We start from the raw sequence: 17,844 nt of genomic DNA, 5'->3' as shown, positions 1-17,844 counted from the left end.
GCATTGGGAATAATAGTGAGTGATTGCGTGTTGGCATATAGCGGAGACCACAAGTTCTTGACCATGAGTGAGTGTGTGAGAGTAGGGAGGAAGTAGTAGCGAGTTAGTGTGGTCAGCGGGTGACATCAGTCGAAGTTCAAACACAAGAAATCGTGTCACATGTGACACTATGTTTGATTCTGCCATCTGGACATCAAAACAAAACAGCGGTTCATTCAAAAAACTTTATTGGTAATCTCTTTTGTGAGTGAAGAATGATTGAGGATATTTACACGATGATTTGTAGTTTTCAACATATGGCAACGTGATAGTCGGACATAGGTGACACAAATCTTACCACTAGGAATCAACGCAGCATTGTCTCAACTGAAAAACGATCATATTCTAACAAGTCAGTGCGAATTAACGAAATGTACCGTAAACAAAACGGATAGAGCTCCTCAAAGTTGCAAACAACGCTAGTGTATGACTACATGAAAAGTTGACTATGCTATTTGTGATCATCTATGTACATTATTTCAAAACAGCTACGAACTACGGAACGTCCATATTTAAATATTCTTTTTCACCTTTAAAACAAATGTGAAAATAAATATAAAACTGTGTAAACATAACAATTTAGAAATAAAAAACATACAGATTCTTGAAACACAATGATCCGAGAAATGACAGGCCTATGATACACGAGGTGGTTATTTCAAGTTGTGGTATGCGATTAAGATAAATTGTTGTTGGATGGCGCTTAAAAGTTAATTATTCTAACGAACAGGTAGATGTGGTATTTTTCATATTACGCATGCAGCTGCTAACGACGTCATCTTCACCCAGCAACACCGTTATCAACGCTACCGCCCCAAGTAGGCCCCATGAAATACATTACTTTTGTTCTCATCACTGACAAAGTAGGGCTGAATTTGTAAATGATTTTATTTTGACAGCTGATCTCGATTACATATCCATTGTTGTATGCCAGGGCACGCATTGAATGAATAGGACTGAAATAGAAAATTAGCAAACGCTCAGCAAATCAACATCTAAACAAATTTATATCAAAACATTTTAGAAGGTCGGTAAAAAGAACTTTGTATATCATGTGGACTTATAATATCGGGATGCCACATACACATTAGAACAACCGGTGTCTTACACATGTACATTGAAACACCTGGTGTCTTGCACATACACATTGAAACACCTGGTGTCTTGCACATACACATTGAAACATCCGGTGTCTTGCACATACACATTTGAAACACCCGGTGTCTTGCACATACACATTGAATCACCCGGTGTCTTACACATATACATTGAAACACCCGGTGTCTTGTCATGAACACCATGTAGTACAGATGTATTACCAGACACAACTGTCTCCCAACATATATATATATAGATTACATTGTCTCACCCGTTCTTAAATATAAGGCTAGTTTATCATCACAGCATACATGTCAGGAAGAGATCAGAGAGGTTCATGCAGAAACTGACTAGATTATGTATTAGGTGGCATGTATTGCCTACAGTGTTGTCTGTGTGGTACACAGTATATCAGGAGTTTATTGCTTAAGGACAAGAAGTCACCCGGGAAACGTGTTGGCTTATCTATATCACAACGATATCAGAAACACATGACCAGGCGGTCAGGGATCTAAACGCTAAAGTTGCTTTCAAATCTCACTGACCGTCTCTACGCGATCGCTTCCCCAATCGCGCTGGACCTTTTACTCCCGTTTCAGAGACAGGCCTGAGTGACAGGTTCACCTCGCTGCATGCTTTAAGAAATTTTGGGCCTTACGAGTAGACCAGTACTGGCCACGAGTTCTTTAACGTCCAAACATCAACATCAAAATAAAACTAAATTTTAAATGGCAGCAGACACCGCTAATCGCAGAAAGAAGCTCTGGCATCCGTTCCACAGAGCACGTAGCGCTAAAGTTATCGTAACTCCCATACTTTAACATAGACTTACGACTGTCGTTGCGCTACGATCGCCTTGTGGAACGGGACCCTGCTCTGGTAAACTATTCATCCCATATATCTTTGGTTTTTGCCAGTGTAGAATGCAGCTAGGAATGTACTACACCTAACGGGGATGGCAGCAACTGAGTGGAAGTGACGCCATCACGTTGAGTTCAACCATTACTTTGAATGATCGGGCTACACCGGACGCTCATCAATACCTCTACAACTGTAAGGTAACCGACAATAGTCGTTTCGTCGCTTTAAGGCATATACTCCATCCCAATGCCCTCCCCACACAAACCGCTGAGCTCAACCGACTTAAAGCATGAACCTTTACTTCAAATGACTTTATATTAAAGTTTGAGAACAGCAATCAAAACGTTCTACAGTGTAACAACTTCATTTGAGACAAAACCGACGGTTGGCGGACGGTGCGGGTTTTCTAGGTTATCAGAACCACGCCGGGAGACGAGGCAAAACGTATGGTTATAAAATGATAATATGTGCAAAAGATCATCAACTATATATATATACATATATAAATAACATCCGAGGCATACACTTCAAAATGTGTCGGTTGCTATGACTACACGCATTTCCACGAAGTAAAAAGATACACATATGAGGTATGAAATATATTCTTCTAATTGTCCAAACAGCGGTACCGGACCTGCCATGCCCCACACGTGTTGCCCTCGTGCGGAGCAGCTTCCTAACCCCGTGTTACAAACATTCGGGAGAATGTTGTCATTTACGTGGGTATTTGTTAATTTTTGAATATTTTGCAATTTGACTGTAAGTCTAAAAGGCTTTTGATTAAGACGAAATAACACATTTCTTCTACATTACAAAAACGTGACGGTATTAACTCAGATGGTAGCGTCACGTTAGAGACGTGCTCCCCCTCCCCCGGGGAAACCACGGTCTCCCCTATTTACGCATCCTTCATGTCACTAGATTAGTCGTAAACAGACAAGGAGATTATATATGTACATAATACCCTCAATATTGGCTACGAGTTGGATGCCACCTCGTCAATCAGTCTCGAAAACATTCACAAAAATAACGTCAGCGGCCAGTCTGCAACCCAAAAGACATATTTCCACTCGTCAGGGTCAGTTGGTGAACTGAAACACAAATTCACATCTGAGTTGCATTTTTCAACTGAAACGTGCCACCAGCCCCACCAGTAACGTGCCGGCTGTCTAGTCGTGGTGACCCTTGGTCACAGAAGACTCTAACACCGGAAGTAGTCTTGTCGTGCCCGGATGTTCTTCATCCATCGTCGTGCAACACCATCTGATATATGCTCCTCTTACTCACGCTGCCTTATCACCGAAAGGGAAGAGGTCACCCGTCCTTATGGGCGTGATTACACCTGTCTAACACAGGTGTGACATTGTCACGAACGGTTCTGCGGACCAGACATAATAGGCATATCATCACACCTGTCTAACGCAGGTGATACATTGTCATTCTGCTTCCTCTGTTGAGAATAGCAGCTGTAACTTACAACACTGTCATAATCCTCACTGTGTAGAAATATATAATTACAATCAACGAACAATGACTACATCTCACCCGCATATCACCTTCTTGTATTACTGGCGGATTTCCCACCTCGAGTAATACATTATGTACAAACATGTCTTTCGTTTTGAATTTGGACAATTCTCCAGGTTGCACAGTATCCATTGCACGTAAGTCCTGCAACAGAAACGACGTATGTGCGTATCCGTATGCGTCGTTTCACTGTTTCGGCCTTTGCTTTACAGGAAGTCCTGCCGCAGTATGGTGTCCACTCCGCATACGCCCATCACCATCACAACCACAAACGAAACCTTGTCACATTGCCTCTGTGCCTTTCGACACAGTCTCTTAATGATGATACTTGATAAATTTTCCGTAATTTTGGATCCATACTTTTCCCGGCAAATGGGGATCTAATAGTCGAAATGCAATGACTTATGTTTCCCACAAAGAGAGAGATATGCACCTTGCAAGGATCGGAAACGAACGGAATGTATGTACATGTGCCATGATGATAGATGCAGAAGCCGCACAGCTTACTTTCAACACTGCAGTCTCCCAAATCATCTCAACACCATCACTTCAAGTCTGTATCTAATTGTCAATAATGATATTAATGTTAACACTAAGCTCGTAGAACAGCTGCCAAACAATGTCCTCCCCGAATTAGAATCTGAATGGTCTTTGGGAGTACCTGGAACAGAAGAAAGGAGGTAGTTATATGTACGTATGTAACAACGACTCAAGCATTAGACTGCGCATGCGTATGAGTAGAGCATAACGTCACACTGTTACCGCTTTTGTTTACATTACGAGTTAATCATAAACAGTCAATTCACAAAATCTGTAAACATTATTCACCTCGGTTTTGTGATCGTTACTTTACGTGACGAATTTAAACAGCATATGTATGCTTCATCACAACACCTTAACAGACAAGACTTGCAAACTCGAAGCAAGGCAGAAGTAAAATCAGTAAAAAGTAAAGATAATAACTCTAACCTCTTTTCACGTTTTCTTTATTGGCTGAAAGACAAAAAGAAAACATCACTTAATAAAATCAAGCAACCAGCGCTGCTGGACAATATCAGAAACTCACGGGGGAATGCACAATCCTCAGATACAGGCTTTTGGAAGATTACCATTCTCAGCCGTGATGATATATGCAAATTGAATAGGTAACATGGCTAATACACATCCTACTTTGAATTAATGAACAGGACATTTGTTTGCATGCATTTCTTAAAACAAATACAAATTTCCTTTTGACAAGTTGCTGATTTTAACGTTCAATATGCTGTGCCACGTCCTTTGATGCTAGATGTGACATCCGTGTATGTTTGCATCAATGTTTGCCCACATCTATTCGCGAGTACCTGTAACAGTCATAGTGTTTCCGTGTCTTCTAACTGTAACAGTCATAGTGTTTCAGTGTCTTCTAACTGTAACAGTCATAGTGTTTCCGTGTCTTCTAACTGTAACAGTCATAGTGTTTCAGTGTCTTCTAACTGTAACAGTCATAGTGTTTCCGTGTCTTCTAACTGTAACAGTCATAGTGTTTCAGTGTCTTCTAACTGTAACAGTCATAGTGTTTCCGTGTCTTCTAACGGTAGGGGATATGTCTGTTGCATCGGTGTTCATCTACACGCTTTGGCATGATCCTGATAAACCAATGGTCGTATATAACCGGACACGTATGTCCATGGTGATGACTATATCTCAAACAGTGATGAAGGGGGACAACCAGGGGGGGGGGGGGGGGGGGGGACGAGCTGGTGATTCAAACAGCTGGACCACAAATTCTTCTGTGTCATATTGCGGGGAGGATGTAAACACAATTAGGATAATTGCAGAATGAACGGTTATAGATATAAGTTGGGGTTGTGATAATTGAGAGAGAGAGATACAGAGAGAAAGCGACACACAAACAGAGAGAGGGAGAGACAGCGAGACAGACACACACACACAGATTCTATCGTGTATAGGATTCGATGGGTTTTTTCAAAGAACTTCAAATAAACATTGCAATAGTCCAGGTATCAAATATTCGACGGGGTGTTCCGTGGTTGCTGGGGAAAGTTAAACACAAGTGCATCTACTCCTGTCGACATGTCCTCAGCCATCATTAAGTATATGGAGAAAACGAGAGGCCAACCGAAAAGTTATGGCTCGCATTATTCGTAAAGGTAGTATTTGACCACTGGACTACAAGCAATTCGCAAACGCAAAGCGCACCCAACATGTAGAGAAAATTATAAGGTACTTTCCTGAGGGGTACATAGCTGTTGCTGCGATTAACTTTCTACACATTGTACAAATTTACTGCAGGTTCTTGTCTTCCGTTAAATCAACACGTCTAACAAAATACAATTTTACACTTTAATACTTTATCCATTTTATGCTTCTATGTTTCAGAAAGTGAAGACATTTGCGATGGGATTTATGAATGTGTCTTCAAATAGCAGTTTCAAACGTCTTAAAGCCACACAGGAAAGTGCCGTCAGTGAAGTGTCAGAATACGTGTATGTGATGGTGAACACTCTGCCACAGACGTTCTCACACTTACTTTTCAATACGTTGATTCTTCTGCTCGTGATCTGCAAATCCGACGTCCGACACACATACATCCCAGCGTCACTCAGTTTAGCATTCTTTATTTCCAGGATGCTAACAATAGTTTTCGTTGTCAAAGAAACAAATTTCCGTATGTAGATCTTCCGGGCAAACTCGGTGGTCAGCTTGTTTCCGTTCTTGAACCAGTCCAGGTCATCGGGGGAGTGTTCCTTCCCCGTGGCATTGCAAATGAGATAGATCTTTTTCCCCTGTTCCACAAACTCCTCGCCAGTTATCTGGATATCTGCAATTTTACTTTCACATTTAATACAAAAACAACAGTAAGAGGGACATAATTATCACAATATCAAATAAACTCTTTCTCGTTAACTATGACACTCAACGACAAACAAGACGTCCAACTGTAACACCATGAAAGAAACAGGGAGAGCAAGTCTTTGAAAGGCATTTAGAAGTGATACACATAAGGAAGATATTTATGGATGTCAACTTCTTTATTACGAGGAATATATGCTTACTCCTTCATCAAGTAGAGCAAATTGACTCCTCCGCATTAATTGAATCAAATAAATGTTTGACACGCAGTCTTACATCTAGAGCAAATAATGAGTCTGTCATGATATCAAGAACTCATGTTATATATGGTACAGGAAGTCATTATAACACAGATAAAAACTGAAAATGATCAAACATCATGCACTGGACACGTTGCTCTCAGTCAACAAACTGCCACTTTAAGCTGAAGCATGCATGCACTTGTTTACCTACCCACAAACATGTGGGCAAATAGACTCAATAAAGTCACTACTTTTGTGGTCCCGTGTACGTTCACTGGTTATGATAGCTGATACAACACCGCTATTGATGTAGTTTGTCTGCACGGCATGCCTATCAGGATGTCACGAACAGTCACGCGATGAACGGCAAAGGATGTCAGCAGCTGGCAAATCTTACAGTCAACTGAATTTGGGATATATGTTTTCGAATAACCGAGAGAGTCAAAGATAAAAAAAAAAATTGCGAGGACATGAAACGTCATGGTGGTGGCAAATCGATCGTCAAGATATAGGAGTGAGATTGCATGAGAAGGTTATATTAAATATCGCTATGGTGATTATAGTGAATTGTGGGATTACTGTCGGTTACAACATAGATATGGTTCTTGCAGATGGGGAATACTGTTGGTAACTACATAAAGATGGTTCTCGCAGATGGAGAATCTTGTCGGTTACCACATAGAAATGGTTCTCGGAGATGGGGAATACTGTTAGTTTGTGTTTGTTTTTGTTTGTTTATTTGTTGTTTAACGCCGCAATATTACAGCTATATGACGGCGGTCTGTAAATAATCGTGTCTGGACCAGACAATCCAGTGATTGCCATCATGAGCATCGATCCACGCAATTGAGATACGATGACATGCATCAACCAAGTCAGCGAGCCTGACCACCCGACCCCGTTAGTCGCCTCTGACGACAAGCATAGTCGCCTTTTACGCCAAGCATGGGTTGCTGAAGACCTGTTCTACCCCGGATCGTCATGGGTCGAGTGCTGTTGGTAACTACATAGATATGGCTCTCTCATTTCGGGAAAACTGGTTCCTGTCATATATAATGGCATCCACATAATTTGACATGAAGCTGTCGAATGAAATGTTTCCAAATATTCTATGGTAACTGACAGTAAGCATACATGTATAATGGTATACTATATTAATGTTACAGTTACCTGATTACATGAATTAATAATATTCATCATGTCATCTCGTAACACAGCTGATCGCGTGACCCTTTACCTGGTCTTTGAGATAAATCTAGCTCAGTTTACCAACTATAATCTTATCTTCATATCAAAAATCTAGGTGCAAAATTAAGCTACAACATTGAGGAAAAGGTCAAATGTCCGAGAATTGGACCTAAGCACTGTGTCGTACTAAAAGTGCAGCCTTGCAGCAAAATACCAGATAAATAGGCACAGAACATTGAACATATCTAGAATTGCACTGCATGATATGTAGTTAGAAGTTGAAAAGTTTAAACAAGTCGCAGACACGAAAAGCCATGTGGACTATTGTCAAACTGAGTTGTGTTTGAATATTAGCTGTCTACAAATTGAATTGAAACCTGTTCTTGATTGTGTTTATCGTCCGGAAACCAAAGCATCCTGCTACAAATGCACATGTGTCTTATGAATAGCAATCAATAAACCAAATTTGGTTACTCTAAAAAAAAAGAGCACATTATCGCACCAGCGGGCGAAGGAGGCCCACTTCCAAGGGGCCTACTTCTCAGTTGACTGCCACGGACTAACATACAATATATTCAGGAAGAGGGAAGTGTATCCTCTGATCTACAGCTGCTGCAGCTTCAGGGATGCTGTGACGGATGGACATGATGGAGAGGTACAGCTTAGACGTTGCCACAACCAAGCATTATATTAATACATAGTCCCGTATCAGAGTAGACGGTCTGCGAAATTAACTACCCGATAGTGGGTCTTTCTCCAATAATAAACCAGCGTTAAATATCGTAACTAATGGTCGTGTCTGTTCCACAGGTAAATTAATTACCAGTAAGTGACTCGATTTGACGCAGGAAATAGCCCTCTAATAGTCTCCGACGGGGCTTAATCCCTCTGGTTGCCTTGTTTTTTTATACAAAGAACAACTGAGCAGGTTGTGTGATAGATGGACTTCCAAACTAATTGTGGTACAAAGGATAACAGCTGATCAGCCTTTAGAACATCAAGGCGTTTATCACTAGAGCAGTTCCAGCGTACTCAGACTGGGCCCACTTATCACGCAGGCACTGCGTATGTCCACAGAAAGGACCGTAGTCCACACACCACCTGCCATGTATAGCGTCTTCTGGTGATACATATGGCGTTATAGCGTCTTCTGGTGATACATATGGCGTTATAGCGTCTTCTGGTGATACATATGGCGTTATAGCGTCTTCTGGTGATACATATGGCGTTATAGCGTGTCCTGGCGACACACTGGCGTTATAACGTGTCTTGGCGAAATACATGGCGTTATAGCGAGTCTTGGCGATACACAGGCGTTATAGCGTCTCCTGGTGATACATATGGCGTTATAGCGTGTCCTGGCGACACACTGGCGTTATAACGTGTCCTGGCGAAATACATGGCGTTATAGCGTGTCTTGGCGATACACAGGCGTTATAGCGTCTCCTGGTGATACATATGGCGTTATAGCGTGTCCTGGCGACACACTGGCGTTATAACGTGTCTTGGCGAAATAGATGGCGTTATAGCGTGTCTTGGCGATACACAGGCGTTATAGCGTCTCCTGGTGATACGCATGGCGTTATAGCGTGTCCTGGCGAAACACATGGCGTTATAGCGTCTCCTGGCGATACACATGGTGTTATAGCGTGTCCTGGCGATACACAGGCGTTATAGCGTCTCCTGGTTGTACACATGGAGGCAAACCACCATATTGCGATACATACGGCGTTTTTCTGTTTCCTGGCGATATACAAGGCGTTATAGCGTGTCCTGGAGATACACATGGCGTTATAGCGTTTCCTGACGATACAGAGATCGTTATAGCGTCTCCTGGCGATCTATTAAGCGATACACATGACGTTATAGCGTCTCCTGTTGATACACATGGCATTATAGCGTTTCCTAGACATACACATGGCATTATAGCGTCTCCTTGCGATACACATCGCATTATAGCGTCTCCTTGCGATACACATGGCGTTATAGCGTTTCCTAGCGACACACATGGCGTTATAGTGTCTTCTAGCGAGAGGCCGTTATAGCGTCTCCTTGCGATATACAGGCGTTATAGCGTCTCCTAGTGGTACACATGGCGTTATAGCGTGTCCTGGAGATACATATCACGTTATAGTGTCTCCTGGCGATACACATGACGTTATAGCGTCTCCTAGTGGTACACATGGCGTTATAGCGTTTCCTAGTGGTACACATGGCGTTATAGCGTCTCCTAGTGGTACACATGGCGTTATAGCGTTTCCTAGTGGTACACATGGCGTTATAGCGTCTCCTAGTGGTACACATGGCGTTATAGCGTTTCCTGGCGATACACATGGCGTTATAGCGTCTCCTGGCGATACACAGGTGCTATAGCGTCTTCTAGCGATACAGAGATCGTTGTAGCGTCTTCTAGCGAAACAGAGGGCGTTATAGCGTCTCCTGGCGATATACAGGCGTTATAGCGTTTTTAAGCGATACACCTGGCGTTATAGCGTCTCCTGGTGATACACATGACATTATAGCGTTTCCTGGCGATACACATGGCGGTATAGCGTCTCCTGGCGATACACATGGCGTAATAGCGTCTCCTGGCGATATACAGGCGTTATAGCGTTTTTAAGCGATACACCTGGCGTTATAGCGTCTCCTGGTGATACACATGACATTAAAGCGTTTCCTGGCGATACACATGGCGGTAAAGCGTCTCCTGGCGATACACAGGTGTTATAGCGTCTTCTAGCGATACAGAGGTCGTTATAGCGTCTTCAAGCGAAACAGAGGGCGTCATAGCGTCTCCTGGTGATACACATGACATTATAGCGTTTCCTAGCGATACACATGGCATTATAGCGTCTCCTTGCGATACACATCGCATTATAGCGTCTCCTTGCGATACACATGGCGTCACAGCGTTTCCTAGCGATACACATGGCGTTAAAGCGTCTCCTAGCGATATAAATGGCTTTATGGCAATACGCACGGCTGACCTAGTTCGCGGTGAGGCACATCTATACATACGATGTGTCGTTCAAATACACATCTAGCACAGAAGGGGAAGCTGTTGAGACTACATATGCCTAAAGGGACGGGTCATTAAAACTACACGTCAAAAGTCAATTATGGCAAATTTGTTTTGTGTAAAATACTGGGGGTGACGTCATGGCGAATCAACCTCCGGATGCCGCAGACGCTTACAACACTGATGGAAGTTACAAGTGTGATACTGAAAGACGAAGGAAGATCTTCTGTACGAACTGCCTGGGAGGATTTGTCCATGAGTCTCTCCGTAGACCCCACTCGTAGCATCAGACACCTCAGATCAAGCACATCTACACATTCCATCTGAACTTAAATCTTGCTTTAGCTTTTTCTTCCCTGTTTTCATTAACCAGTTCTGAACACTTCGCCACCCGTTGATTCCACAGAGATAACAGGGTCCTGATGACGCTCCAGACATGATGGCACCATATTTCCAGACCAACTAGCCAGACCAATTAATATATTAACTACGTTCCTAATGCAACCTGTTCTTGTTCCTCATCCCCGATCCTCTTGAACGTCTTTCCAATCCTAATGACCAGTTTGTATTCTAATTTGCATCCCCATCAGATACCTTAACGAATTTAATTACGGGGTTGTTTTTTGTGTATTTTTTTTCTGGTGAGGGGATAAAAACCAAGGTTTCATTTCTATCAAACACAAACGTCTTGAGGAGACGGGAACACTGTACATTATGAGAGATAAATGGTGTCATTGAATGATTAAAATAAATGTTTTAATGTATCCAAACAGTCACAACAATTTCAATCAAAATGGCTGGTTCCAATCACACCATGAGAAGGCCGGAGTGCCAATGTCGCGTCTTGACACCGTCTGGTATGAAGTAACACTGAAAAACGTAGGCAAGATTCGATTTGGAATTCAGCTATATACAATCCCAGCTCGTCGTGGACAAGTAAATAACATATGAAATCTGTCATTACACTATAAATTTTTCTCTGTTATTTTTTCTAGTGCTGATTTCATATGTGGGAATACAACTAGCTGGGTGTGCTTTTTTATAATCGGGGCTGTTTTTTTATCAAAATAAATATTGCGAATATTTTCCGCAGTCACGGTCAGGATCAGCTCGACCATTATGGTGTCGGATGCAACAATTCTACTTACTTGTATTTCCGTGTGCCATGTGGGTTTTTTCCCTTTCATTGCGAACATGCACATGGTGGTATGTGAAACGTGAATCATACAGCGAATTATGAACAGAACCAAGGTAACTAGTCACACATATACATACAGAGAAGCCAAGACAACATATTCATCATCACCCCCAAAGGTCGCTTGTTATGTTTTTGTCAAGTAAAGAACCCGTGGAGCAGTTTCTTTCAATGGAAAGCTCTGAAGTAATTATCACTTTTTCCAAATGTCGTGATGGGGAGGGTGTCGCTAACCAGGCCACCGTCTGCCGTGGCTGATGCCGTACCACAACGTAAAGACAGGCAGCATTCCGACAGGGGTTTGGAAGATAAGTGTTACACGAGAGGGAAATGTTACACTCGACGTAAAATTACAGCTCCAGTGCAAAGTGGTGAGAGTGAGCATTTGGCAACACATTTTGGTTGGAATTTTTGCCGCAGTTAAGAATATTCACACCACAATGTCATACAGACACTCAAATCAGCGCATGCGACCCAGCGTTTTTAAAAAACCACGAAGCACTAACTGGACCAACATTGCAAAGTCATACAGTTACAAAAGTGTACGTTACATAAAAAGCCAAGAGTATTAGTCGTGTAGGGAATGCGAAGTGTATACGAATCTGGCTTGTATCTATCAACAGTAAAAACACAAGACAATACGCTATGTGCGTGCAGCTATGTACTTAGAGAGTCTCAGTGGTGCCGAGAGTGGGTAAAAACAGATGGAAGAAATATAGGACGAGTCGCTCATATATGTTTCAGTTTAATGGATCATGTAGTGTCAAAGTATTGTGGACACTGTGCGCGATGTGACCATGATCAAGGCGATATCAACGGTGTTCTGTGTATCAGCTGATCGCTCGAAACGAGAGCTACATTACTTTGGAGTAGAATTCATAGTGTTACCGAACTAGGGTGGAATTCCTGGGCTCGATCGTATCGCCACCAGTGGCTATTACGAGTTATGTCCCTTCTATGCTTCTCCTATGGACCAATCAGATTCCATCTCTCGTTTCACTTGCATTGGCTTCAAACAAAATGGCGGCGCCATGTCAAGGCGATCTCACCGATAATCAAGATCTAAATTGTGATAAAACGGGTCTTAAACCGCAAAATGCATCAAATCACGCGAGCACCTTGATTAAACACATGAAAAGATTTGGAAAATATCTGTTGACAACGAGTAGGCGGTGCACATGCTTTGTAAAACCTGCAATCGACTGAAATCTGCACGACGGTTTACGAACCGGATTTCCATTTCGTTGCGCGATTTTGATTGGACTTTGAATAGACTCGTTAGTTCAGCCAAGATGTAACTCCATAATACCAGCCTTGTTTGGCAAGGGTGGAAAGTGGACTTTTATTGTTAGTTAACACTCTTGCTTCGGGAAGATGCTCGCAATATACTGGAGTAGTCATTACATTTCTCTTTCACGGAACCACGGGGTTGTAAGGCATGTTTGAATAAATACACACGTCACACTACGTCATAAGAACCTGACAAGAATCTGCCATTTGAACCTGGGTATACGACTGTCGCTCCTCGTGTGTGTCTGGTTGTAGGACACATCAGTGGTTGGACGAAGAAGGCGAAATGTACAGATAAAAATAAAAAGAGCAACTCGAGCTATTCACAAAACGATTCAAAATGCAGAACAAAATTGGTTTACCATAAAGATCATCTTTAATTCCCGTACCCGAGACACGAGGCACTGAAAAAACGTTAAGACCATGAGACATATGGTATTTATTTATCACTCCAGCTAGACTATGACGTCATATCCGTCTCATTATCATGATGTAGATGACCGCATACTAAGAACTGTGGACAGTGCGGTGTTACGATATTACCACAACTGCGCGCGCACACACACACACACACACACACACACACACACACACACACCTCTCCCCTTCACAGCCCCATGTTGGGTCTACTGTCTCTACAACTGGCGTGAAAACTGTCATGCTTACCTAACCAACAACTTACCACGTAAACTTGTACCAGAAGAATTCTTCACACTGAATCTGTACAATCTTCCCCAGACAATGAGTGATATCACAGTAACTTTACACAGATTGATCCACTGCTTTAACCATTTATTTCAACAAGTGATATCAATTCTACTTCATACTTTGAGTATTTACCATCACACCACCTAAAATCTGCTCACCACGGAACCGGTCGTTCGCGAACATTTGGCAATAAATATCATTGTCGTCTACATTTTGAAAATGTAACTATATTTTATCACACCTACACCCAACTACTATTTCGCCGATGAATAACATATGTTACAGTCACACCAATACCTTCCTTAAGAGGCCCACCTTCATGTTAATGTCTATATTGGGAACGTTTTAAATATTTAAAGAGTAAATGTCAAACCCCAAACCACAGACATAAAAACAAAGGGCATCTGTACATCACATAACGGTTTACCAACATCCCACAATACGCAATTCCTCTATGGCAAGCATACACCACTTCACATCTATCATTACAAGGTAATATCAGAAACAGGTTTACCAACTTGACCAGCGCAATACATGGGACTCGGGTAATTCCATCAAACCGCCGTTACACTGCATCAGTATTACGCCATGATGCAAGGTGGGAACGTACATCAATAAGGCTGGAAGCAGTGCACTCCTAATCCAAACCAAACATAGTTTCATGGGCAAACCAAAGCTACCCCATTCACATTTACAAGCCGTTAGTAACAATGAGGTGGTGGATGAAGTGACAGGATTTATATCGGGTTATATCCCATTGACTAGGACTTCTTGAAGTTCGATATCTTCCAAGAATTTCCAAGATTAGAGTAGAGACGAATAGATTTCATATACTCACTATGCTCATTCTCCCGTATTTTTGGTTCTGAAAATACAAACATTTTCCAGCGTTATTAGAGCTTTGGTAAAATGTTGATGTGAATACAAAACATGCCATCAGTGCTGCTCTGTACCAGCTAGCATGCAGTCAGGAACATTCACCTGCATCTGGAGGACACGTTGTCAGGATTTCGTAGAAATAAACTTAGAACTGAACATAATGCTTGTAGAAGACATGAACGGTTATGAATCTTTCCGCGTGACAATAAAACTGTTACACTGATTCATATATCGGTGATGCCACGACTACATAGGTTCAGTTTCCGTCCATCCAATCAGTGATTCAGTCACAAGAGTCAGATGCTACTTCCGGTGATTTTATCCAATGGATGAATGTGATGAATGTGACAGAAACTAAAGAACATCCCAGTCGGGTATTATTAGCTCTGGCGCATAAATCAATCATGCTAAATAACTAAAAACAAAAGGTGAAACTGTACATCTGGTCCAACATTTACATCACGTTAGTGTATTTGAAACAGTAACCCAAAGTCACATTGCAAATACAAAAATATAATCACAAAGCTGTAAACTACACACACACCAAGTCCTACCTTTGACAACCAGCAGGACGTGTTTACGGAGGTGGCGCGCCGTTGAAGCAACCTGACACTCGTATACCCCAGCATCCTCGATCTCCACCCGCTTGATCATGAGGTTCCACTGCCCGGTGGAGGGCGGGTGTTCAACGCTGATCCGGTCGTCTTCCACAAACGTCATGGTGCCGATTGTGAGAGGATTGGGTGCAGACGCTCGACGCCATCCCACCTGTAAACGAGAGAAATCCACTTCCAGTTACTTGACCAACATTTTGAAAATTTAGGGAACCATTTGTTTTTAAATTTGCTACTGAAAAGACCATCTTCCCGAGGTACAGTCCAGTGTCAACCCTTGCCGAACTAGACTGTAATAATGGAGATATATCATGGCTGGACTAACGCATAACGAAATCAGCATCAGGTTCGTAAACAGCCGTGCAGTTTTCAGTCGATTGCATGATTTGAAACGCATGTGTACCGTTAACTTAGGGTCAACAGATATTTTCCAAACCTTTTCATGTTTTTAATTCATTACAACATAGATCTTGATTATCGATCAGATCGTCTTGACTGGGCGCCGCCATATTGTTTGAAGCAAATGCAAGAAATATCAGAGGTCGAATCTGATTGGTCAATAGGAGGGACATAGAAGGGACATAACTCGTTATAGCCACTTGTGGCGCTACGATCGAACTAAGAAATTTCCGCCTAGTTCGGCAAGGGTGGAATCATGACTTTTGCAGTCAGTTAACTCCCTTTGCATCGGGAGGATGGAAAATCCTGGCAAAAATCATTTGCTTGAGGTATAACCAAATATAAATGAGTAAAAGTAATGGATGTGGTAGAGCTGGTGGTCCTGAGACTCTGTGGACAATGTAATTGTTCAGATCCACATTTGAGAGTACAAAAGAAACATCGGTTCGACATAATGGAGGAAACTATTTGTTGTATCGATATATCAATTGTCCGAGAGCGGTGTAGAGATACGACTTGACTATCGATAGGACGCGGTAATAAAGGTTGTGAGGCCTTCGATTTTCAATATTTGATTTGCTTCTTTGAAGATCGATTTGATGCAACACTGCAACATTCACGTAGGGTCAACGACAGGTTGAAACAGCGTTATTTCATTTAACCGGCTAATGACGCGGCTTCATTTAATCGATTCAATGGTCATAAACAGATAGTATATACTATGCCACTACGATAATGCAGAAATGGGATAATGGGTTCCCCCTTGGTGAACACCTGGTGTCATCACTAGACCTTGCACATTGTTTCGAACGAGTACACCTGGTGTCATAACTGGGACTTGCACATTGTATCGAACGAGTACACCTGGTGTCATCACTGGGACTTGCACATTTTATCGAACGAGTACACCTGATGTCATCACTAGGACTTGCACATTGTTTCGAACGAGTACACCTGGTGTCATCACTGGGACTTGCACATTGTATCGAACGAGTACACCTGGTGTCATCACTGGGACTTGCACATTGTATCGAACGAGTACACCTGGTGTCATCACTGGGACTTGCACATTGTATCGAACGAGTACACCTGATGTCATCACTAGGACTTGCACATTGTATCGAACGAGTACACCTGGTGTCATCACTAGGACTTGCACATTGTGTCGAACGAGTACACCTGGTGTAATCACTAGGATTTGCACATTGTATCGAACGAGTACACCTGGTGTCATCACTGGGACTTGCACATTGTATCGAACGAGTACACCTGGTGTCATCACTGGGACTTGCACATTGTATCGAACGAGTACACCTGGTGTCATCACTGGGACTTGCACATTGTATCGAACGAGTACACCTGGTGTCATCACTGGGACTTGCACATTGTATCGAACGAGTACACCTGGTGTCATCACTGGGACTTGCACATTGTTTCGAACGAGTACACCTGGTGTCACCACTAGGACTTGCACATTGTATCGAACGAGTACACCTGGTGTCATCACTGGGACTTGCACATTGTTTCGAACGAGTACACCTGGTGTCATCACTGGGACTTGCACATTGTATCGAACGAGTACACCTGGTGTCATCACTGGGACTTGCACATTGTATCGAACGAGTACACCTGGTGTCATCACTGGGACTTGCACATTGTATCGAACGAGTACACCTGGTGTCATCACTAACTCTTGTTTCGTGAGCGATCAAACTGAATCGTATAAAGTCTATTCTTTTGTTTCCCCAAGGCCTGTCGCTGTTGTGCTATGTTGTGTTTATGGTATATTGGAAAAAAACGTTGCTGTATTTATGGGGACAAGTGCTAAAAAACGCTGCACGTCGCTGAGAAGACTTGCTAATACCATGGTACTGGATTCAAACCCTAAATGTGCCCGGTCTGACCGCACCATAACCGCCGTGTCCATTT

The 17,844-nt window shown here is 42.5% G+C and overlaps 1 protein-coding gene across 2 annotated transcripts in view; it reads right to left on the bottom strand.

The window, feature by feature from the left end:
• Window positions 1-210: 210 nt before the first annotated feature.
• The window catches only part of LOC124134162 (polymeric immunoglobulin receptor-like), a 104,991-nt gene continuing 87,357 nt past the window's right edge, over window positions 211-17,844 (bottom strand). Inside the window, exons 3-8 of one of the 2 annotated variants that reach the window (XM_046498842.2) lie at window positions 15,457-15,670; window positions 14,862-14,888; window positions 13,678-13,719; window positions 6,059-6,349; window positions 4,495-4,518; window positions 211-4,186 (exon numbers count right to left, since the gene is read on the bottom strand). In XM_046498842.2, coding sequence (XP_046354798.1) covers window positions 4,056-4,186; window positions 4,495-4,518; window positions 6,059-6,349; window positions 13,678-13,719; window positions 14,862-14,888; window positions 15,457-15,670 — 729 coding nt within the window. In that variant the 3' untranslated portion in view covers window positions 211-4,055. The remainder of the gene's footprint in view (window positions 4,187-4,494; window positions 4,519-6,058; window positions 6,350-13,677; window positions 13,720-14,861; window positions 14,889-15,456; window positions 15,671-17,844) is intronic. The other variant, XM_046498843.2, reaches the window with a different exon arrangement.

This window comes from Haliotis rufescens, unplaced genomic scaffold (genome assembly GCF_023055435.1).
Source record: "Haliotis rufescens isolate VD_foot unplaced genomic scaffold, xgHalRufe1.0.p SCAF_1, whole genome shotgun sequence".
NCBI classification, from domain to species: Eukaryota; Metazoa; Mollusca; class Gastropoda; order Lepetellida; family Haliotidae; genus Haliotis; species Haliotis rufescens.
Note: the sequence above shows the minus strand (reverse complement) of the source record. Positions and strands in the feature narration are given on the sequence as shown.